Raw genomic sequence first — 24351 nt, 5'->3', positions numbered from 1 at the left:
AGCGCTGAGGTAGACACAGCAGGGCATAAGATCGGGGTTGTCCCTGCGCCTTTGTCACTCTCGGTCTCGAGGGAACGGAGATCACAGAGGTTTTGGCTCGCTCCCGAGCAACCAGGATGTTTGGTGCCCGTCCCTCAGCGGATACGGGCAGACGACTGCCCAGGGCCCACGATCTCAACGGGTATGCTGCAGAAAGCCTCCTCTCCTGTCCCCAAGGGTTTGTTCCACCTCATCAGTTGGGGTGGCTGGGGGGTGGGCAGGGGGAAGAACACGAGGGCAGCCTGGGAGCTGGGTCTGGAGGTGGTGCAAGGCAGCAGCAGTCTCTTTGGTCTCTTCACGAACACCAGGACTAGGCCTAGAAAGCCTTTTGTCTCTGCAAAGGGAGGGACAAGTCCGTTTTGGATTGCACGGAGGGAGTGCCAGGCAGTTGCCCAGATACATCCCTGCCGTAGGAATTGCGAGAGCTTAGCACAGTCCTGTACTGCGCTCTGCGGATGCGTTACTGAGCTGTGCTGGTCTTCCCGTTGAGCCGAACCAGAAGGACACCGATGTTTCCTCTGTTGGCAGTGGATTTGACTTGTGCTCCTGACTGATGAGGTTTCCTTTGGAAACCTGGTCAGCTCCTCACCAGTGGCCTGCCTTAGGAAAAGGAGCACGAGATCCTCTGAGGGGTCCAGAAAGTTTTCTAGGAGGACAAAAGGGCTCGTTTATTCCCGATGAAGTCTACGCTGTAAGCCTTTCAAGAGCCTCCTGGAACAGGCGGGAGGAGTTTCCGTCTTGCAGAGCGGTGCGTGCTGTCTCTCGGCAGATGAGGCCTCAGGGGAGCAGGGGCTAGCCACCAGGGTGCTTCTTTGGAGTTTCCTTGGTTCCCCATGGCTTGCCAGCATGCATTTACGTTCAGTCCTCCCTCCCTCCCTCCTACCCAGTCTGCATTTGTCCGCATTTATGCCAAGAAAGGGGCCAGTGACAAGCCGGCTGCTAAAGAAGTGCTGCTAGAGGGGAGACACGCAACCCCCGCTGCCTTGCAGGCTGTTGAACTGTAGGGGTACAGGCTGAGCCTTTTCTTGAGAGGGGGTGGAGAACAGTAGCAGCAGCAGTACCGATCGGACGGTGGGCAGGAGAAACAGGTGTTTGTTACGTCCCTTCCATTTCCAAAGAATCCCTCCCCACCCTCACAGAGGTGAAGTACGGCCACAGCTTTGGTTGCAAGTCCTCCTCCTGTTGCGGAGTCAATCCTGAGCCCTTTGTCCCTAACGAAACGGTGCCAGTCGCTGCCGTACCAAATGCCCCACTGGTGCAGTTGGTGACAGCTCCACCACTGAACTCGAGCTTGTTCAGGACCGAGCCAGTCCTCACGCCACAAACACCAGGTTCAAGACCTGCATTCCCTACTGCTGCTCTCGAGTCTGCTGCTGCTGCCGCTGAACTGCACGGGTACCGCCAGCTTCACCATCCTTTTCCTCCTTGCTGCTCCGTAGGAAAATGAAGGCTCTGCAAATGGTGACATGGGCGCTGCTTGTTGGTCTCTTCTCTTTCGGTGAGTCTCTGTAGAGCTCAGACCTGAGGGTGGTCCTTTGGAACCATTCTGCCCTGGTCCGCTTCCCCTGCTTTGACCAGAGGAGCCCAGCTAAGAGCAGAAAGTCCCCAACAGAGGTGTTCCAGTCCCCCCTGCTTCAGAGCAGAACGGGGGTGGGGGTGAGGAAGGGATGACTTGCCTTCCCCAGGAGGCCTAAGCCAGTCCTCTTAAGCCGAGGGAGAGCCAGTGGCTAACCTTGCCTGCCCCAGGAGGTTGAGAAGCTTCTGCAGGACCAGGAGCATATTCCAGGGGAGGGCGTGTCCATCTACTGCGGAGCCCGTACACCACCATGACCTCTTTCAGCGGCTACAAGAGGAGAGACAACTATGGCTCCTGGGAGAGACGCGGAAAGGGGAGCGGGCAGCCTGAGGCATAACCCGCCGTAGACCAAGTTCAAAGCGTAAGGAGAGCTTTGGTGTATGTCTGACAGGTGTTTACCACGTGGGACAGGTTGGCGAAGAAAGCCTCTGGAGGACTGCAGCGGTATGCCAAGCCTACATCTATTCGTATATTCAGCCCTTCCAAATGCAGGTGACATTTAGGTTTCTTCAGATCAAGGCTGCTTCTGCCAGCGTAACTCCAGGGCATAAAGTGCCACTCGTTAAAAGCCTGTGGCTAGGGCTAGGGACAGTAGCCACCCTGGCAGGCCATTCAGGTGAAGGTCAACTGGACTGAACACCAGCGTCTCCACAGATCGTGGCATTGCACGCAGCTGAGAAAGAACAATGATGAGGCAGATTTGGGCCTGCGTAGGTTTCAGCCCAGCACTGCTTTGCGTGTGAAGACTCGAGGCCGTTGGTTTTGATGGCTAGTAGAGTCTTCAACGTGCCTCCCACTTCAAAAATTCAAAAATTCATTTGTGGGCACATAATTCAGCGAGCAGCTTCGTAGCAATGGGACTTCTGCGGGTGGTATCAAGAAAGGAGCTGCAGTCAAACCACTCGTGGAAGCGTAGCGGGAACCTGCCCGATAGTAGTCCAGCTGCCGAGGGCAACGGGAAACTGAAGGAATACGTAGAAGAGGTTGCAGGCACCTCTCGGCCTGTTGAATGAATGCCTGACAAATGGTAGAAGGCTTTGTAGGAAGGATGTTGCTTGACTGGAAGCCGTGCCCAAGCCAAAGACGGGAGGCTTTCTGGAAGAAGGCAATGCCCAATGTGAATTGTCTTCTGCCTTGCCTGCCGGTCCACGGTGGTGTCTTCAGAGCTTATGCTAGTGGAGCAACCGAGCACAAACAGGCACGGTGTCTGTGACTCGCTGTTTCCCGTGGCTGTACAGAGACTGTCGTTGCGCGCTGCCTTCGTTTCTGCAGAAGGCCGGTTTCTCTTTGGAATGACTGTTCCCTTAACTGTCGTTCCAGGAGCGCTTGCACCTCCCTGGAGGGGACTGGAAGACTCAGAGGTAAAAAACCATTTCCCCTTGACTAGACGGTTCTTTAGAGGAGCTCTGCCCCTCGGCCCCAACAGGACATCGTTTATGTGCCCCCTCACACAAACTTCACCTGACACAGCTCCCTGAGCTTCTCCCATTGCCATTTCTTCCCTTCTGCCAAACGGCCAGCTATAGCTCCCCACGTCCATTAGGGGACTGCGGCCACCCATCCAGCCACCCTCCCGCTTGGGCTGGGCTCCACCAAAATGCAGCACTTCCCCAAAATGTACCCAGGCAGCCGCGAAGCAGCTTCTCAGCCTGAAGCTCTGAGAACTTTGGAACTCACTCTCCCAACCGCTTCAGACGTGGTTGCCCCGCCACTCATCCAGAGCCAGGATTCCTGCCTCACTCCCATTCCCACGGCATCCGAGAGGCCACCCACAACACTTGCGGTCTCTCCGTTGGTCACTTTTTCTAGGCCTGCAGGAGACGAGCTGGGAGAAGCGCTGAGCGACACCCCGACCCTTGAAGAACACCTACGTAAGGTGCGGGGCGAGCTCTATCACCTCCGATGGAGCGCAAAGGATGTCGCCGAGCGTGCCGTCCAGGAAGCCTTGAAGCAGGCTAAGCTCCCAGGCTTTACCGGACAGGTAAGGGCACGCTGCAGAAGGCTCTACTCGGAGGTTTCTCTCCTCCCTCCGGCATGTTTCCTTCTCCAGTTCCCTGTCCTAGCTAGCCAAAAGGCTGGTGCTGCTGGAACAAGTGCTGTGCGTGGCCACACTTTCTTTTCCCGTTGCTCCACGCTTCCTTATGGGGAAAGAGAGAGCCGTGGTGGGAAGCAGAGTTGTCTTAGTCATACCTTCCTCTCCGCCCAGATCTTGGGTCCTCCTCAAGGGAGGACCAGAAAGAAAGCGTGGTCTCAGCAGTCCATATTGACCCCAGTCCCATCTCACGCCCAGAAGGCTTCTCTGTCCCTGCTGCCTGGCACGGGGCATCTCCACAGGAAAAGCCCGTTCCCGCAGCTTCAGCACTCCGAGCAGCGGAGTGAGCAGCCCCTCCATTCTGATACCGGTCAATCCGAGTAGAGCAAACCTGGGAGGTTTCCGGGCAATTCCGGCGTTCCTTCCATCTGAGTTCAACCTTGTCCCAGGTCACCTTGGCTGGCCTTGCAGGGGAGCTGCTTGCCCCGTTCCTTTTCCTTCTAACAGGCGCTCTCCTTTGTGTTCCCTCCCAGGCTGTGCAAGAGATAATCGATCATGTCGTGGAGAAGGTGGAAGAAAACCAAGTCCCGATGCCTGATTATGCCCTCAAATCATCAGGTGCCGTGACACTGTACAATCCAACCAGTTCCAAAGCGCTTCCTGGCCCGCTTGACAAGACGGGCATTGGAACGCATCCAGTGGCAGGAGAGAAGGGGCGAGAAGTCAAGGGCCACCTCGTGCCCTGCAAATGTACCCACGGCCAGAGTCTGTAACGGGCCAGACCACATCTGAAGAACAGAAGGCCTAGTTGACCTTCTTGTCCTTCTCCACGGCCCCTTAGGACAGTTTGATGAGTCCCTGCTGTGTGTTCCAGGGGGATCACGCCCGTAAGAAAGAGGGGAACCCCACCGTAGGAGATGGATGCCCACGTGGAAGCATTTCTCAAGTCAATAGTGCAATATTCCTCCTGACATTGCTCGATGATCGTGCTCATCTTTGAATTTCCAGGGGCTGCTGTCATTCATTCACGGACTTCTCCATCCCTCTGGAATACAAAAGGAAAAGTCTTTTTGTATTCCCTGCCGCTGGTGGATTACGTGAGGTCTCCAGAGGTTATCCTTGAGGTAGGAGGAGCACCAAGAAACAGAAAAACAGAGGTGGGGGGGAGGAACCAAAGGCACTGCTGAGCGTCGCCTTTACCCTTGTCTCTGCTCCTCCGAGCGTTCTTTTCCTGCCGCCACCTTGCACAGACCTCCTCGCCTCCTGTGTCTGCCTGTTGAGTATTTCCTCTCCCGGAGTGCCCCAGGTGCTCCGCGCGAGCTTCTAACAGGCCAGCTTGGTCCGGCAGTCTTTGTCTTCCCAGCCACTGTGAAAACTGTCAGCGTGGCAGGGAAGGAGAATGGACAAGGTGCCTGCAGAGGTCTGGGGTGTGAGCTCCCCGGGGCTCTTAGTGAGCACAAGCGGGCGCTGAGAGCCTGCATTGCTGCAGGGCCCCAGGTTGTGTTGGCCAGCCGTCCTGGCACTGCTTGCTGCTCGCTGCTCCTGAGCTGCCTGCACAAGTTGAAGAGTTGGCTGGTGCCAGTGGCAGGAGGTGGGCCTGGATGAGAGGGAGCGATTGCTTCCCCTTACAGGAAAGGCTCATCCGGGTGGGCCCTTAGTTGCCACCTGCTCTGGGCAGGTGCCTTTCAGCCACACCGTCCCTTGCTTGTTCTTGGCGAGTTGCTCTGGACCGGGAGAGGCCGGAGAGTTTGTACAAGTAGCGCACCCAGCTGCCTGCCATCGAAGCGCTTCTCCGCTGAAGGGCTCTTGTGAGGCATGAATTCTCGCCACGGCTTCTCTGCGCGGTACCCGCAGGGTGCGACCGGAGGCAGCGGCTGGGGTTCAGGGCAGAGCTGGTTGCCCAGATCAGTTCATAATCCTCTGATGCTGGCGGCGGGAATGAGAGCCAGGGCACCCTTCTCCAGCTGAACGTACTTTCTTCTTCTCCTCCTCCTCCTTTTCAGCCGGACAATCACCCGGGAAACTGCTGGCCCTTCCCAGGAAGTCAGGGACACGTCCTGATCAAGCTGTCCGTGCCAATCACTCCCAGAGCTGTCACCATGGACCATGTTTCAGGGAGCGCGTTCCATCGAGACAGCATCCCCAGCGCTCCAAAGGACTTTGCTGTCTACGTAAGTCATTTGTCGAGTCGGGGGCGGGGGGTTGCCTAGCATTTCTAAGCGGGGAGTGCATATGGGTCAAAGAGTCCAGCGGCCTGAGGCTTCCTCCTGGCTCGCACAAGAAACAAGCTCCTCAGAGTTCCTCTCTTTCCATTGTATTCCTCTTTCCATATCCAATGGACTGCTCGAAAGGAAGCTTCTGGGGCAAGGTGGTACTCCAGGAGCCACAGGGAAAAGGAGCTGGCACAGTGCACGGTCCTAGACCTTCTGGCCTCCAATCCCAGTGGGCATTTGTCATCCTCAGGCTACTCCCCCTCTCACTGGGAACGTCTGCTCCTTTTCTGACTGGCAGCTTAGACTGCTTGAGTAGGCAAGCGTGGCATGCTACTTAGCTGCCGCTTCTCGTCGTCCTCTTGCGCTCACCTTCCTTGGGCTAGGTAGCCCAAATAAACCAGTACTCCAGCGACTGAAGTTAAGTCTTCCCACGGTGTACCAAACGCTCTTGTTTTCTCCACCCCCGTCTTTCTCTAGGGCCTGAAGGAAGGACGTGAGGAGAAGGGCACGTTCCTGGGAGAGTTCACGTTCCTGGCAGCGCTGAATCCCAGACAGACCTTCCAGCTGAAGGTACGGGGACCGAGAGGGAGGAGAGCTGTAGGAGAGGAGGAGGAGGAGGAGAAATGTGGTCGGCGGGGCAGAAGCTTCCCTGCCAAAGGGCTAGAGGCAGCCCTCTCCTTGAGCGTCTGCCACGCTGGCCTTTCTTCTGCTTTAACTTCCTAAGGGTGTTTGCCTGGACTGCTGTTCTTCTTTGCTTTCGTCTTGGCTTTAAGCTTCAGCGCTCAACAAGCGCCGCAGTCGAAGCTGAAATCAGCTTGATCGTCTGGACTCCAAGCGCATACAAGCGGCCACATCCCGTAGTGTGCGCTACTACTGGCCTGCTGGTTCAAGCCTAGAAATACTGGGCTTTCTGAGGATTCTGTTGTTGCTGGTAGCGAGAGGGAGGCCATTCTGTTTCAGTGGCTTTCTAGAGAAGGCAACGAGGCATTATACTGACCCCACTGGGTCTGGTGACTGTGGAAGCATGTGCCTCAAAGCAGGCGAGAAGCACTTGCCAATCTATGTGCTGAAGCTTCTGGTAGCTGCTTCTTCCTTGACTGATCTTATGGCCAAATGAGGTAGAGCAGGATAAGAACGTCTTGACCACGATAGGTCAAAAGACCTCGCAGGGCAGCCAGAGTAAGCTGTTGAAGGAGTCCGTCGCTGTGGCACTCCTCTGTCAGTCGTCGCATGCCAGAGAGGAAAAGGCAACTCGTTTCTTCTTCTCATTTCAGAACGAGCTCTCTGGGGTCGTGAAGTACATCAGGCTGGAAGTGCTGAGCAACTGGGGCCACCCGGACTACACCTGCCTGTATCGATTCAGGGTGCACGGTGATCCTCCCAAAGACGATGCGGGGAGAGGTGTCAGTTTTGTCTGGCAATAAATTCCACTGATTTTCACCAAGTCGAGTTTGAGTCTCTTTTGCCTGTGAGGCTAACTGCTAAGAGAGCTCCCTGTCCTCCTCTCAACCCATGAGCTTATCGCAGGCTTCCCGGGAGGAAGAGGTGAGGGAACAAAGGACTAAGAACCATCTCCTGCGGATATCTTCATTTTTATTTGTGATGGAGGACTGAAGGCATGTGCAGCTAAAGAACCACCAAGCGGTAAGAAGAAGACAGACTGAGAAGCAGGAAAGCACGGTAAAAGTTTGGGCGCCCGGAACTGCGTAGGAGAGGCTACCCACTCAAGATAGCATGGTAACTTAAAGCTCAACGTGTCCTGCCGAAGTCAAGACACCTTTCCTAGAGGGGAACTCTGTCTCAAGCTGCCTCTGAACGGCCGCCGAGGGGCCTCAGCTGCTCCCGCTGGGCGCGCCATCTCCTCCCATGGCGTGCGGGGGGATGCGCGCGTGTCGCCTCTGCAACCTGGCTCTCATCCAACACAGCACCCGCTCTGGCAGAGCCATTTCTTTGTGCGGGCTAGCTCTGGCGTTTCATCTGTGATTGGACGGGCTTCCTTTTGTCCTTTTGGGGATAAGGTCACATGCTTTTGCCAACTCTGGGAGTTGTTGGTTTGGGGAGAAAAGCAAAACACAAGGCGTCTATTGTTTAGGGAAGAGGGGAGGACTCCAGCCTCTGAAGAGCACGTGGAGCAGGAAGCATGCTCGGAGTCGAGCAGGCTCCCATCCTCTCCTCTAAACGTGTCTCCTGTCCTCTGGAAGACAGAGCGCAGTGCCTACGGCAACAACCAGAAACGAACCCGCGAGGCACCCGCCCCTTGTGCCCTCTGGCCCCTTGCCTTTCTCAGGCTGCAAGAAGACAGGCACCAAGCTGAACCTGAGCCCCCGCGAGAGAAACACTGCGTGGACTTGGTGCCTGACTTCAGTCACCTCTGAAGGCCCTCCTTGTACAGAGCGTCAAAAGCTGCAGAAGCCAGGAAAGGTTTCTCGCAGTTCCCAAATCTGTCCCTCTTCAGTGGGAATTCAAAGAGCTGGCCCCTTGGTAGGAGACATTCTGGTTTTGTAGGCTTTCTTCCCTTGCGGAGAGGAGGGCAAAACCTGCTCCCTGTCAGGTTGGACTTTGCCTCGAAACGGGGCGCTGCCTTTCCTATTGTGACATCACTGGCCGACGCTGATGTCACAAAGCATCGTCAGCGCTGAGGTAGACACAGCAGGGCATAAGATCGGGGTTGTCCCTGCGCCTTTGTCACTCTCGGTCTCGAGGGAACGGAGATCACAGAGGTTTTGGCTCGCTCCCGAGCAACCAGGATGTTTGGTGCCCGTCCCTCAGCGGATACGGGCAGACGACTGCCCAGGGCCCACGATCTCAACGGGTATGCTGCAGAAAGCCTCCTCTCCTGTCCCCAAGGGTTTGTTCCACCTCATCAGTTGGGGTGGCTGGGGGGTGGGCAGGGGGAAGAACACGAGGGCAGCCTGGGAGCTGGGTCTGGAGGTGGTGCAAGGCAGCAGCAGTCTCTTTGGTCTCTTCACGAACACCAGGACTAGGCCTAGAAAGCCTTTTGTCTCTGCAAAGGGAGGGACAAGTCCGTTTTGGATTGCACGGAGGGAGTGCCAGGCAGTTGCCCAGATACATCCCTGCCGTAGGAATTGCGAGAGCTTAGCACAGTCCTGTACTGCGCTCTGCGGATGCGTTACTGAGCTGTGCTGGTCTTCCCGTTGAGCCGAACCAGAAGGACACCGATGTTTCCTCTGTTGGCAGTGGATTTGACTTGTGCTCCTGACTGATGAGGTTTCCTTTGGAAACCTGGTCAGCTCCTCACCAGTGGCCTGCCTTAGGAAAAGGAGCACGAGATCCTCTGAGGGGTCCAGAAAGTTTTCTAGGAGGACAAAAGGGCTCGTTTATTCCCGATGAAGTCTACGCTGTAAGCCTTTCAAGAGCCTCCTGGAACAGGCGGGAGGAGTTTCCGTCTTGCAGAGCGGTGCGTGCTGTCTCTCGGCAGATGAGGCCTCAGGGGAGCAGGGGCTAGCCACCAGGGTGCTTCTTTGGAGTTTCCTTGGTTCCCCATGGCTTGCCAGCATGCATTTACGTTCAGTCCTCCCTCCCTCCCTCCTACCCAGTCTGCATTTGTCCGCATTTATGCCAAGAAAGGGGCCAGTGACAAGCCGGCTGCTAAAGAAGTGCTGCTAGAGGGGAGACACGCAACCCCCGCTGCCTTGCAGGCTGTTGAACTGTAGGGGTACAGGCTGAGCCTTTTCTTGAGAGGGGGTGGAGAACAGTAGCAGCAGCAGTACCGATCGGACGGTGGGCAGGAGAAACAGGTGTTTGTTACGTCCCTTCCATTTCCAAAGAATCCCTCCCCACCCTCACAGAGGTGAAGTACGGCCACAGCTTTGGTTGCAAGTCCTCCTCCTGTTGCGGAGTCAATCCTGAGCCCTTTGTCCCTAACGAAACGGTGCCAGTCGCTGCCGTACCAAATGCCCCACTGGTGCAGTTGGTGACAGCTCCACCACTGAACTCGAGCTTGTTCAGGACCGAGCCAGTCCTCACGCCACAAACACCAGGTTCAAGACCTGCATTCCCTACTGCTGCTCTCGAGTCTGCTGCTGCTGCCGCTGAACTGCACGGGTACCGCCAGCTTCACCATCCTTTTCCTCCTTGCTGCTCCGTAGGAAAATGAAGGCTCTGCAAATGGTGACATGGGCGCTGCTTGTTGGTCTCTTCTCTTTCGGTGAGTCTCTGTAGAGCTCAGACCTGAGGGTGGTCCTTTGGAACCATTCTGCCCTGGTCCGCTTCCCCTGCTTTGACCAGAGGAGCCCAGCTAAGAGCAGAAAGTCCCCAACAGAGGTGTTCCAGTCCCCCCTGCTTCAGAGCAGAACGGGGGTGGGGGTGAGGAAGGGATGACTTGCCTTCCCCAGGAGGCCTAAGCCAGTCCTCTTAAGCCGAGGGAGAGCCAGTGGCTAACCTTGCCTGCCCCAGGAGGTTGAGAAGCTTCTGCAGGACCAGGAGCATATTCCAGGGGAGGGCGTGTCCATCTACTGCGGAGCCCGTACACCACCATGACCTCTTTCAGCGGCTACAAGAGGAGAGACAACTATGGCTCCTGGGAGAGACGCGGAAAGGGGAGCGGGCAGCCTGAGGCATAACCCGCCGTAGACCAAGTTCAAAGCGTAAGGAGAGCTTTGGTGTATGTCTGACAGGTGTTTACCACGTGGGACAGGTTGGCGAAGAAAGCCTCTGGAGGACTGCAGCGGTATGCCAAGCCTACATCTATTCGTATATTCAGCCCTTCCAAATGCAGGTGACATTTAGGTTTCTTCAGATCAAGGCTGCTTCTGCCAGCGTAACTCCAGGGCATAAAGTGCCACTCGTTAAAAGCCTGTGGCTAGGGCTAGGGACAGTAGCCACCCTGGCAGGCCATTCAGGTGAAGGTCAACTGGACTGAACACCAGCGTCTCCACAGATCGTGGCATTGCACGCAGCTGAGAAAGAACAATGATGAGGCAGATTTGGGCCTGCGTAGGTTTCAGCCCAGCACTGCTTTGCGTGTGAAGACTCGAGGCCGTTGGTTTTGATGGCTAGTAGAGTCTTCAACGTGCCTCCCACTTCAAAAATTCAAAAATTCATTTGTGGGCACATAATTCAGCGAGCAGCTTCATAGCAATGGGACTTCTGCGGGTGGTATCAAGAAAGGAGCTGCAGTCAAACCACTCGTGGAAGCGTAGCGGGAACCTGCCCGATAGTAGTCCAGCTGCCGAGGGCAACGGGAAACTGAAGGAATACGTAGAAGAGGTTGCAGGCACCTCTCGGCCTGTTGAATGAATGCCTGACAAATGGTAGAAGGCTTTGTAGGAAGGATGTTGCTTGACTGGAAGCCGTGCCCAAGCCAAAGACGGGAGGCTTTCTGGAAGAAGGCAATGCCCAATGTGAATTGTCTTCTGCCTTGCCTGCCGGTCCACGGTGGTGTCTTCAGAGCTTATGCTAGTGGAGCAACCGAGCACAAACAGGCACGGTGTCTGTGACTCGCTGTTTCCCGTGGCTGTACAGAGACTGTCGTTGCGCGCTGCCTTCGTTTCTGCAGAAGGCCGGTTTCTCTTTGGAATGACTGTTCCCTTAACTGTCGTTCCAGGAGCGCTTGCACCTCCCTGGAGGGGACTGGAAGACTCAGAGGTAAAAAACCATTTCCCCTTGACTAGACGGTTCTTTAGAGGAGCTCTGCCCCTCGGCCCCAACAGGACATCGTTTATGTGCCCCCTCACACAAACTTCACCTGACACAGCTCCCTGAGCTTCTCCCATTGCCATTTCTTCCCTTCTGCCAAACGGCCAGCTATAGCTCCCCACGTCCATTAGGGGACTGCGGCCACCCATCCAGCCACCCTCCCGCTTGGGCTGGGCTCCACCAAAATGCAGCACTTCCCCAAAATGTACCCAGGCAGCCGCGAAGCAGCTTCTCAGCCTGAAGCTCTGAGAACTTTGGAACTCACTCTCCCAACCGCTTCAGACGTGGTTGCCCCGCCACTCATCCAGAGCCAGGATTCCTGCCTCACTCCCATTCCCACGGCATCCGAGAGGCCACCCACAACACTTGCGGTCTCTCCGTTGGTCACTTTTTCTAGGCCTGCAGGAGACGAGCTGGGAGAAGCGCTGAGCGACACCCCGACCCTTGAAGAACACCTACGTAAGGTGCGGGGCGAGCTCTATCACCTCCGATGGAGCGCAAAGGATGTCGCCGAGCGTGCCGTCCAGGAAGCCTTGAAGCAGGCTAAGCTCCCAGGCTTTACCGGACAGGTAAGGGCACGCTGCAGAAGGCTCTACTCGGAGGTTTCTCTCCTCCCTCCGGCATGTTTCCTTCTCCAGTTCCCTGTCCTAGCTAGCCAAAAGGCTGGTGCTGCTGGAACAAGTGCTGTGCGTGGCCACACTTTCTTTTCCCGTTGCTCCACGCTTCCTTATGGGGAAAGAGAGAGCCGTGGTGGGAAGCAGAGTTGTCTTAGTCATACCTTCCTCTCCGCCCAGATCTTGGGTCCTCCTCAAGGGAGGACCAGAAAGAAAGCGTGGTCTCAGCAGTCCATATTGACCCCAGTCCCATCTCACGCCCAGAAGGCTTCTCTGTCCCTGCTGCCTGGCACGGGGCATCTCCACAGGAAAAGCCCGTTCCCGCAGCTTCAGCACTCCGAGCAGCGGAGTGAGCAGCCCCTCCATTCTGATACCGGTCAATCCGAGTAGAGCAAACCTGGGAGGTTTCCGGGCAATTCCGGCGTTCCTTCCATCTGAGTTCAACCTTGTCCCAGGTCACCTTGGCTGGCCTTGCAGGGGAGCTGCTTGCCCCGTTCCTTTTCCTTCTAACAGGCGCTCTCCTTTGTGTTCCCTCCCAGGCTGTGCAAGAGATAATCGATCATGTCGTGGAGAAGGTGGAAGAAAACCAAGTCCCGATGCCTGATTATGCCCTCAAATCATCAGGTGCCGTGACACTGTACAATCCAACCAGTTCCAAAGCGCTTCCTGGCCCGCTTGACAAGACGGGCATTGGAACGCATCCAGTGGCAGGAGAGAAGGGGCGAGAAGTCAAGGGCCACCTCGTGCCCTGCAAATGTACCCACGGCCAGAGTCTGTAACGGGCCAGACCACATCTGAAGAACAGAAGGCCTAGTTGACCTTCTTGTCCTTCTCCACGGCCCCTTAGGACAGTTTGATGAGTCCCTGCTGTGTGTTCCAGGGGGATCACGCCCGTAAGAAAGAGGGGAACCCCACCGTAGGAGATGGATGCCCACGTGGAAGCATTTCTCAAGTCAATAGTGCAATATTCCTCCTGACATTGCTCGATGATCGTGCTCATCTTTGAATTTCCAGGGGCTGCTGTCATTCATTCACGGACTTCTCCATCCCTCTGGAATACAAAAGGAAAAGTCTTTTTGTATTCCCTGCCGCTGGTGGATTACGTGAGGTCTCCAGAGGTTATCCTTGAGGTAGGAGGAGCACCAAGAAACAGAAAAACAGAGGTGGGGGGGAGGAACCAAAGGCACTGCTGAGCGTCGCCTTTACCCTTGTCTCTGCTCCTCCGAGCGTTCTTTTCCTGCCGCCACCTTGCACAGACCTCCTCGCCTCCTGTGTCTGCCTGTTGAGTATTTCCTCTCCCGGAGTGCCCCAGGTGCTCCGCGCGAGCTTCTAACAGGCCAGCTTGGTCCGGCAGTCTTTGTCTTCCCAGCCACTGTGAAAACTGTCAGCGTGGCAGGGAAGGAGAATGGACAAGGTGCCTGCAGAGGTCTGGGGTGTGAGCTCCCCGGGGCTCTTAGTGAGCACAAGCGGGCGCTGAGAGCCTGCATTGCTGCAGGGCCCCAGGTTGTGTTGGCCAGCCGTCCTGGCACTGCTTGCTGCTCGCTGCTCCTGAGCTGCCTGCACAAGTTGAAGAGTTGGCTGGTGCCAGTGGCAGGAGGTGGGCCTGGATGAGAGGGAGCGATTGCTTCCCCTTACAGGAAAGGCTCATCCGGGTGGGCCCTTAGTTGCCACCTGCTCTGGGCAGGTGCCTTTCAGCCACACCGTCCCTTGCTTGTTCTTGGCGAGTTGCTCTGGACCGGGAGAGGCCGGAGAGTTTGTACAAGTAGCGCACCCAGCTGCCTGCCATCGAAGCGCTTCTCCGCTGAAGGGCTCTTGTGAGGCATGAATTCTCGCCACGGCTTCTCTGCGCGGTACCCGCAGGGTGCGACCGGAGGCAGCGGCTGGGGTTCAGGGCAGAGCTGGTTGCCCAGATCAGTTCATAATCCTCTGATGCTGGCGGCGGGAATGAGAGCCAGGGCACCCTTCTCCAGCTGAACGTACTTTCTTCTTCTCCTCCTCCTCCTTTTCAGCCGGACAATCACCCGGGAAACTGCTGGCCCTTCCCAGGAAGTCAGGGACACGTCCTGATCAAGCTGTCCGTGCCAATCACTCCCAGAGCTGTCACCATGGACCATGTTTCAGGGAGCGCGTTCCATCGAGACAGCATCCCCAGCGCTCCAAAGGACTTTGCTGTCTACGTAAGTCATTTGTCGAGTCGGGGGCGGGGGGTTGCCTAGCATTTCTAAGCGGGGAGTGCATATGGGTCAAAGAGTCCAGCGGCCTGAGGCTTCCTCCTGGCTCGCACAAGAAACAAGCTCCTCAGAGTTCCTCTCTTTCCATTGTATTCCTCTTTCCATATCCAATGGACTGCTCGAAAGGAAGCTTCTGGGGCAAGGTGGTACTCCAGGAGCCACAGGGAAAAGGAGCTGGCACAGTGCACGGTCCTAGACCTTCTGGCCTCCAATCCCAGTGGGCATTTGTCATCCTCAGGCTACTCCCCCTCTCACTGGGAACGTCTGCTCCTTTTCTGACTGGCAGCTTAGACTGCTTGAGTAGGCAAGCGTGGCATGCTACTTAGCTGCCGCTTCTCGTCGTCCTCTTGCGCTCACCTTCCTTGGGCTAGGTAGCCCAAATAAACCAGTACTCCAGCGACTGAAGTTAAGTCTTCCCACGGTGTACCAAACGCTCTTGTTTTCTCCACCCCCGTCTTTCTCTAGGGCCTGAAGGAAGGACGTGAGGAGAAGGGCACGTTCCTGGGAGAGTTCACGTTCCTGGCAGCGCTGAATCCCAGACAGACCTTCCAGCTGAAGGTACGGGGACCGAGAGGGAGGAGAGCTGTAGGAGAGGAGGAGGAGGAGGAGAAATGTGGTCGGCGGGGCAGAAGCTTCCCTGCCAAAGGGCTAGAGGCAGCCCTCTCCTTGAGCGTCTGCCACGCTGGCCTTTCTTCTGCTTTAACTTCCTAAGGGTGTTTGCCTGGACTGCTGTTCTTCTTTGCTTTCGTCTTGGCTTTAAGCTTCAGCGCTCAACAAGCGCCGCAGTCGAAGCTGAAATCAGCTTGATCGTCTGGACTCCAAGCGCATACAAGCGGCCACATCCCGTAGTGTGCGCTACTACTGGCCTGCTGGTTCAAGCCTAGAAATACTGGGCTTTCTGAGGATTCTGTTGTTGCTGGTAGCGAGAGGGAGGCCATTCTGTTTCAGTGGCTTTCTAGAGAAGGCAATGAGGCATGAGGAAGGGGTGGGTTGTTTTCAGTTTAGTCTGCTTTTGGGTGTGTTGTGTCTGTGTGGCAATGTTTTGGTAGCAGGGGGGCTACAGGGGTGGCTTCTGTGAGAAGCTGCTAGAAGCTTCCCCTGTGTCTGACAGAGCCAATGCCAGCCAGCTCCAAGACGGACCCGCTGCTCGCCAAGGTCAAGCCAATCAGCGCCTCTGTGATAACATATTTAAGAAGGAAAAAGAAAGACTTAGAGAGAGCTTTTGCAGCTGGAGAGAGGAGTGAGAAGATGTAAGAAACTCTGCAGACACCAAGGTCAGTGCAGAAGGAGGGGGAAGAGGTGCTCCAGGCGCCGGAGCAGAGATCCCCCTGCAGCCCGTGGTGAAGACCATGGTGAAGCAAGCTGTCTCCCTGCAGCCCATGGAGGAAGGATGAGGGGGTGTAGAGATCCCACCTTCAGCCCGTGGAGGACCCCGTGCCAGAGCAGGTGGAGGCACCTGAAGGAGGCTGTGGCCCATGGGAAGCCCACGCTGGAGCAAGTTCCAGGCCGGACCGGTGGACCCGTGAAGAGGGGAGCCCACGCCAGGGCAGGTTTGCTGGCAGGACTTGTGACCCTTTGGGGGATCCCACGCTGGAGCAGTCTGCTCCTGAAGGTCTGCACCCTGTGAGAGGGACTCCATGCTGGAGCAGGGGAACAATGAGAGGAGTCCTCCCCCTGAGGATGAAGAAGCGGCAGAAACACCGTGAGATGAACTGACCGTAACCCCCATTCCCCATCCCCCTGTGCCGCTGAGAGGGGGAAGGTTGAAGCCGGGAGTGAAGTTGAGCCCGGGAAGATGGGAGGGGTGGGGGGAGGTGTTTTAAGAGTTGATTTTATTTCTCATTCCTCTACTCTGTTTTGCCTAGTAATAAATTAAATGAATTCTCTCTCTAAGTTTGGTCTGTTTTGCTCGTGACAACAATTAGTGAGTGATCTCTCTCTGTCCTTATCTCCACCCGCAAGCGTTTCGTTATACCTTTTCTCCCCTGTTTAGTGAATGATGGGAGTGAGAGCGCGGCTCTGGTGGGCACCTGGCCTCCAGCCAGGGTCAACCCACCACAGTCTTTTTTGGCACCCAACATGGGGCTCGAGAAAATCGAGATAAGGATAATAATTGGAAGAGGTAACAGGCAAAGCATTTACTGAACTTAGTTTGAGAGTGAAATATTGGTGAAGGGACGAGAGGTGCATTCTGTGTGTATTGTCCAGTCTTGTTTGGTGTTGTGATAGTGTTGTTTTGACTTTGGTGTGGGGAATTCTTTTTTTTTTTCTTTTTCCTCATTGATGTGATCTCTGTGTGTGTAGTTTTTGTGTTGAATGTATATTTTAATGATAATTCTAAAATATGTGATTCACAGAAGCGAGGGGTGGAGTGTGTTGGGTTCGAGTGACAAGGTTTTGGTAGCAGGGGGGCTACAGGGGTGGCTTCTGTGAGAAGCTGCTAGAAGCTTCCCCTGTGTCTGACAGAGCCAATGCCAGCCAGCTCCAAGACGGACCCGCTGCTCGCCAAGGCCAAGCCAATCAGCGCCTCTGTGATAACATATTTAAGAAGGACAAAAAAACAAGTTAGAGAGATTTTTACAGCCGGAGAGAGGAGTGAGAAGATGTAAGAAACTCTGCAGACACCAAGGTCAGTGCAGAAGGAGGGGCAGGAGGTGCTCCAGGCACCAGAGCAGAGATCCCCCTGCAGCCCGTGGTGAAGACCATGGTGAAGCAGGCTGTCCCCCTGCAGCCCATGGAGGAAGAATGAGGGGGTGTAGAGATTCCACCTGCAGCCCGTGGAGGACCCCACGCCGGAGCAGGTGGAGGCACCTGAAGGAGGCTGTGGCCCGTGGGAAGCCCACGCTGGAGCAAGTTCCTGGCCGGACCGGTAGACCCGTGCAGAGGGGAGCCCACGCCAGGGCAGGTTTGCTGGCAGGACTTGTGACCCCGTGGGGGACCCCACACTGGAGCAGTTTGCTCCTGAAGGTCTGCACCCTGTGAGAGGGACTCCATGCTGGAGCAAGGGAACGATGAGAGGAGTCCTCCCCCTGAGGATGAAGAAGCGGCAGAAACACCGTGAGATGAACTGACCGTAACCCCCATTCCCCCTCCCCCTGTGCTGCTGAGGGGGGGCAAGGTTGAAGCCGGGAGTGAAGTTGAGCCCAGGAAGATGGGAGGGGTGGGGGGAGGTGTTTTAAGAGTTGATTTTATTTTCTCATTCCTCTACTCTGTTTTGCCTAGTAATAAATCAGATGAATTCCCTCTCCAAGTTCAGTCTGTTTTGCTCGTGACGACAATTAGTGAGTGATCTCTCCCTGTCCTTATCTCAACCCACAAGCATTTCGTTATACCTTTTCTCCCCTGTTTAGTGAATAAGGGGAGTAGAGAGCGGCTCTGGTGGCCTCCAGCCAGGGTCAACCCACCACATTGGGTCAGACTTGTCGTTATCACAACCCCTCGAGCCCCACGCTGGGCGCCAAAAAGGACTGACATGGTTTAGCCCCAACTGGGTGCCACGTGCCGCTCACTCACCCCTCCCCCAGCGGGCTGGGGAGGAGAACAACGGCAAAGCTTCGAGGGTTGGGATAAGGGCAGGTTACTGGGACAGCAAGGGAGAGGGAAACAATCAACAGCAGTACTGATAACAGATATTCACAATGGGTGATAACAAAGAACAATTTACCGATCCGAGGACCGACCTGACACTCAACCTGTCCAGGAGCCATGCAGAACCTGCCCCTGCCCGACTGGCCCCCTTTTATGGTGAGCGTGACGTCACATGGTATGGAATAGCCCCCGGCCAGCTTGGCTCACCTGTCCTGGCTCTTTGTGAAATTAACTCTGTCCTTGCCAGAACCAGGACACAAAGTGACAGGGAGCATGGTGTAATGTTTCTTTGCCCCTGATACTGGGGAGAGCAAGTGCTTTGGGTTATTATTTCTTGGAGGCAAGTTTCAGCATAGCTAAGATTTGTGTGTACCTAAGAGCTCCTTAATAGGCTGCCTGCCTTAAGATAGTTTCCTTACTCCTACAAAATGGCATTTGCTGCACGTGGAGTTACTTCAGTAAGCGTCCTGTGCACCTTTCATGGCATAATTCCGTAGACTGTTTTTTTCTTCCTTGTCTGCCACTCCATTTTCCTCTTAATGAGGATTTATTTATATCATCTTTTTGCTCCCTAGAAGTTGTGAAAGTAACGTATCAAGAGGTAGAGTGTGGGGTGGTTTGTTTGTCTTTTTTTTTTAATTTGGGGATAGGGTTTGGTTGTTCTGCAAATAAAGACTGCAAATGGACAGGTACTATCTTTGCTTTTGTTAATGATGATGAGGAAAGGAAACCAAAGGTTTCAGTGTTACCTGCTGTCTTCGTGCCTCTTGCTGCTCTTGGTGTCCTTGGAAATCGTTTTCTGCATGCAGATGCACGATCCCCTCTATTAGCACGCTTTTCGGAAAACTTGAGTGCTGTTTCAAAACTGAAACCAGGGTGTTCCCTTGTGGCGTCTGATCCTCTAGAAGTTGTGTATACTGTATCTCCCAGAAAAAGCCAGCCTGGTCTTCTGTCTCCAAGCTGAAATGCAGCACGTCCATCAGGTTTCAGGTGGCCTCGATTTTAGTTGCCTGAAAAAGGGCTGCTAGCAGCTAACTTTTCCCATAAATATTTTCTTTTCCGTTACCGCAGGATGGTACTGCCACATGGCACTGAAATGCTGCAGAGAAGCTGGTAACCCTGAAGAGCCCACTTCCTCCAACATCCCCAGTCCCGGGTCTCAGTGACCTTGCAAAAGGTCCCCAGGAAGTGCCATCTGGGTGCCGCAGGAGGTGGATCAAAGAGACCGATCCAGCTTATGTCATGCTGGCAAAGCAAGGAGACCGACCTGGTGAGCATCTGTCTTGCTTGTTTGTTTTTCCTTTGTTTTCTCTGGCTTTACTTCAGCATGGTGGTAGAAGGTGCTTGCAGATACTACAGAAGAATCATCTGCAGTTTTGAAATTAACCTATGGAAAAAATGAGCAATTGAAAATGTGAGGTAAGAGGTCACCTTGTCAGGGCATCCTTGCAGTCTATTGTGTATAGGTATCTTTTAGCAAAAAGTGTGGTTTTGCACTGTATCTGATCTAAGTAGATGATGATGGTTTAGCTGCATTTGAGTGACGTCTTTACAATTTATGCTTGGGCTTTTTAAGTAGTGGTCTGGTGAAAATGATGTTACAAAAAAGCATCATCAGAAAGCTTGGTAGAGGTTTATAAAGTTTTTATGATGACATTCAGTTTGTTACAGTGCTGTGTACATTCTGTTCTTGTACCAAGGTGATCCATGGTTTTGTTACTTCCTTTATCAAAGAAGGAAGCTTGAGGAATTTGAGCAGATGGCTTGCATGCGCATGTAGAGCTGGGTGACAAATGCAGACATTTGAATTAACAGACTGGTAGAAACATGTCAAAGCATTAGAGCAATGTAGCCTGTTGTGTTGCACATATTGCAATATGTAGCCTACATAAGGTCAGGCACAGCAAAAATACTGTAATGAACACCTGGAAGATAATAGTCTTTTAAGCAAATTATATCACCTGTAATGTAATCACATCATCAGCTGCATGCACAACTGAATCGTCTCTGTGTACTTTGTCTTAAAAATTTATTACGCAGTCATCAGTAATCCCAGAATGGTTTAGAAATATGTTAATAATGCAAAATAAGTGATAAGCTGACTTACAATCTTAAGAGCGAATCTGTGACAAAATTTCATCTTTGTGCAGCACAGAATGAGTATTGTCAGCTTTTTTTACTTACACATTCTTTGTGTGATTTCACTTTTTTGTTTCTAAGACCAGAACTGTATAAGTATTATACATGTAAAGTTCCAATAAAATGGATGGCTCTTCTCACCTCAAATTACCTGTTACTGAAACAGGTGTAGTTGTGTGCTTTGGGGTTTTGTTTGTTTATTTTTGTTTTTCTTAGATGATTACGTGTGGAATATATGTATAGTTACTTAGAAATAAATTATAAGGCCATTGGCCTTTCTGTGTAAAATAAAATTTTCCTACCTAATACCCATTTTTGTTTACTTATGCTATTGTTTTCCTTAATATATTTGGGTTTACAGGCCTACTCAGAGAAAAAGAGAAGCAGTAAATGTTAGCAAATTAATTAGCAATAGTTATAGGACTGACTGTTTTTAGCAGTGTACTGGATGGGAAAAAAAGATTCAAGAAACATCAGAATATAGTGAGCAGTCCAAAGGTAAAATTATTGAAAGCTGTTTCTTTTAGAGTGAATTGGGATCTCAAGGTAACAGCAGAGGGTTGCCTGAATAATTTGTGTGATTCTCTTTGAATATGGTGAGACTCAGTGAATTACTATGCTTAGCTTACAATATCCTATGACCAGGTAAAGAAAAGAGTGCTCCTGTTTGTAGTCAGTGAAGGCAGAGGCTTTCATGGATTTTTTTTTTTCATCTTTACAATTGCAGAAGTATGCTCTGTTCCGGTCCAGGGGCTTCTGTGTGATGTGGTTTTGTAAAATGCTGCAGATACACAGCTGTCCTCCTGCCTAAATTTAAGCAGACCATAAAATATTTGTTGCCTATTTGTTGCGAATAGTCTTTAGCCCCTAAAATTTTTCTGAAAACTTCTGTGACGAATATCATTGACAATCATGTTTAAGAAATAGATCAGTGTTCATAAAAAAAATCGTCACAATAAATATATGTGCATCGTTGAAGACTGTGGCATTGCAACCATTTTATTATAGAGAAAAAAAATGATCCAATATTTACCTATGATTTCAAACCTTACTTTTTCATGCACAGTGATAATAGCTATGAAAGCCATCACTTGAAAACACTTGGATATAAAGATTAAAGGGAGGAAAATTCCCCTTCGGTCAAAGATCTTTTGCTTAGGCTTTTTACAGTAGCTTGGTAACCATGGTGGGTGTATCAATTTTCTACAGCAACCTTTTAAAATGCTATTGACTATACACACTGCAAGCTCAGATTTTTTATTTATTTGTATCAGTGAATGCTTGTGTGTACACTTGGGATTGCCATGACACTCCCTTGACCTTGTGTGAAAGTCTTAGAGGCCAGTTAATTTTGTTTCTGTGACACTAGCATTTCCTGAATTCATCTTTGTGTCTTCCATTAGTATATCTACATTGTTGGTTTGGTGGTTTTTTTTTTTTTTTTTGTGCAGAAGCTCTTCCTCCAGGTGAGTATCAGAAGAAACCAAGCGAACAGAAAACTAGAAGTTGTGTGTTATTGTTCAGAAGAAAAACTACAGTAAAACTAATGGATGAAGCCAGGTCTCCATCTGGACCTGAAAGAGGGCACATAACCTGAGAAGCCGCTCTTCAAAGTCAGCTCAATTATCCAAACTCTGATCATGCAGAGGATGCTGCCTTGGGAGGCGTGATGACCTAACAGTTTAACCGTGGAGCCTAAAAGTGCTCTTCCTTAGCATGACAGAAAATGTGACTTTTACTGCTGAGCAAGCTTTCTCAAATCACTGTAGTGTAGTCTGTTTCTCAATTGAGAAGTGGGGATATGGACATTGAGCTCCTTTTTCAAAACAGTATATTAAATGCTCTATAAAAACATACTATGTATGCTTAACAGCTTGTTATACCTCAAATTGGTATGGGATGAAATGTAAATAGAATTAAATTGGTATGGATACTTGCAGTGAAAAAGTTAAACCTTCAGTGAAAGATGGCTGCTTAGTCCCAAAAGCACATTTATTTAGACCAGATATTCAGCTTTCTAGGACAATTCTATTGCTATGCACGCTGCAGAGAACTAGTTGATCAGTCATAATGTTCAGCCACATTAGACTGGTGGCATTTCCTGTTATATAGAACGTGAATCACTCAGTAACACGGGCGTGGAGTAAGCTATAGAGGATGTCTGCATTTTCAGCTGTTAAATAGAAATTTTATTTATCCTGAAATTTTGACTGCTACAAAAATATTGTATGCTAGATCTCCATGTCTGTTCACACCACCAAAACAGTTTGTACTTTGAAATAGCAATGTATATCAATTATTATAATATTTTGAAAAGTTGGATACAATGATATTTTAACACTTGCTTTTCTATCAACTTGATTAGGACATATCTCTGAAATCTTATGAATGATTAAATATGTATTACAAAGCCCATTAGAAAGTGGATGCAATTTCAAGAGGATATTTTTTGCTAATACTAAGAAAAGTGAAGTTTTTAATAAGTAAAATGGTAATTTTGGGTTTCCTTTTTAGAGTGCACTCAGTACATGGTACACCTTTGAATCCAAGAGCTGAAGATTTTAAAATATATTACTGAATATACACTTCTTTGAACAGAATGTTTAGAGGATTTGGCTTAACAGTGCTTTTCATTAGCACTTTGATATGAAAATTGATTGGCATAGGTAAACCTATTGGTAATCTGAACCCTCAAAATTTTCAGTAAAAGTTTGTGGGAGTTTTGCTGTTGATGTTGCTAGACCCAGCATCTGAGCCCATCTTTGCTGTTCATTCTAACCAACAATTCAACTAAGTTGTATTTACAAAAATAAAAGGCTAAAACGTATGAAACTACCTAAATGTACAGTTATTGGTTAGTCAGAAAAATTTTCCAAATATAAAAATCTTACATTAAGCTGTGTCGGGGGGAGTGGGGGAGAGGGAATTACTACCTTATGTCTGTTTTCACTTGCAAATTGCATTGTGGATTATGTTCAGATACGTTGAAACCATTAATTTTTGCTGTGAAAGCAGAGCTTTTGGTGAAATCTGCTTTTGTAGGCCAGGATGCCAGGGGATGCCAGAGCTGAAGCTCATAGTATTAAAACCTGACCAGTAGAAAACCTGTCACCTGTCATTATAGCGAAGCACTAAAGAATAAGCTTGTGTGAAGAAACTGTGTATGTATGTGTAACAGGCGAATTGTTGATACCCCTAGGATTTCAACTACAAAATTTTACACCTAATGCAGTAATCAGCAGTAGCTGCATGATGTTCTCCAAAAAAAAAAAAGTACAGTTTTATGAATTTTTCAGAATTATTCAGTCATATGGACGTGCCTTATCCAGGAATTCAGCTGTCTTTATTTGATAAAGCATACTTTAAGAGTATAACTATCAGCAGTAGTACTACTTTTCAGTCTTGCTTTGATCTTCTGACTCCTCTTATTGTAGGAAAAAATTCTTTTGCAAATACTGTTTGCAGTTACATGCTTTACTGGTCAAAATAGTAAAGAAAGGGAAAACATGAGATGATGATGAAACTCTCTGGAGTTAAGTTGCTTAATGGTAAGGCAGCCAAACGTCTTTTTTTTTTTAATGCTCATCAGCCTAATAAGAAGGTTTTTTGTTCTTACGCATACATTGAATCCAATTCAATCGCTTTTTTCTGTAGAAAGTTTTCTGAAAGGTGTTTAGTACAAATTCACTGAAAAAAATGGAGACAGTAATGTTATGACCAAAAAAACCCCTCAACCCCAACTAGCACGGGTATTTAAAACTATTTACAAATTCATAGATCACCTGTTCACATGGACTTCAAGGTGCTTGCTGTGCCAAAGCCCTCAAAATCTATTCCATAAAATAAGACTTCCTGTGTGGCTGCAATACCACTGACCTGCAGACAAGAATTCTAAACATTCTTTTCTATAGTATGGTCTCCTTGAGTTGTTTGATGTTTAAGCCCTCTTCACTTTTGAATGCTTTTTCCTCAGTATTGGAGTTCTTGTCCAAAACTGTCATATTTTTAGGCAATTGTTAGAGGCAGAGACAGAAAGACAGCTGGGATCCTAACTTGGTCACTCTGCACTGTTATTTTGCTCTACTGTAGTTGTGTTCTTAGAAGTGTTTATAGTGCTGGTTTTCAGATATTTTAAAAGTGTACACCATATCCTATTGTAAAAATTGTCTCTTTTTCCCTTGGCCATCATTAGGTAACATCCACATGACATTCCTCAAATTCTGAAAAGTTTGCTAATGTGCCATTAATGTATACTCAGCTT

The 24351-nt window shown here is 51.2% G+C and overlaps 1 protein-coding gene and 1 pseudogene across 1 annotated transcript; both read left to right on the top strand.

The window, feature by feature from the left end:
• Window positions 1-1902: 1902 nt before the first annotated feature.
• Window positions 1903-7294, top strand: LOC129203063 (SUN domain-containing protein 3-like; annotated as a pseudogene).
• A 4263-nt stretch (window positions 7295-11557) lies between these two features.
• On the top strand, window positions 11558-15247 carry LOC129202377 (SUN domain-containing protein 2-like). The gene is made up of 6 exons (XM_054815036.1): window positions 11558-12087; window positions 12672-12756; window positions 13147-13262; window positions 14142-14309; window positions 14829-14921; window positions 15125-15247. The coding sequence occupies exons 1-6, from the start codon at window positions 11704-11706 to the stop codon at window positions 15245-15247; spliced, it is 969 nt and encodes a 322-aa protein (XP_054671011.1). The 5' UTR covers window positions 11558-11703.
• Window positions 15248-24351: the final 9104 nt, after the last annotated feature.

This window comes from Grus americana, chromosome 2, assembly GCF_028858705.1.
Source record: "Grus americana isolate bGruAme1 chromosome 2, bGruAme1.mat, whole genome shotgun sequence".
Lineage (NCBI taxonomy): Eukaryota > Metazoa > Chordata > Aves > Gruiformes > Gruidae > Grus > Grus americana.
The sequence above is the reverse complement of the archived record's forward strand: the minus strand, read 5'-3'. Positions and strand labels throughout refer to the sequence as shown.

Coding starts and splice junctions, on each gene's coding strand:
- LOC129202377 (XM_054815036.1), top strand. CDS start 11,704: ATGCAGCACTTCCCCAAAATGTACCCAGGCAGCCGCGAAGCAGCTTCT. Junction 12,088..12,671: donor TCCCAGGCTTTACCGGACAG/GTAAGGGCACGC, acceptor GTTCCCTCCCAG/GCTGTGCAAGAGATAATCGA. Junction 13,263..14,141: donor CTCCAGAGGTTATCCTTGAG/GTAGGAGGAGCA, acceptor CCTCCTTTTCAG/CCGGACAATCACCCGGGAAA.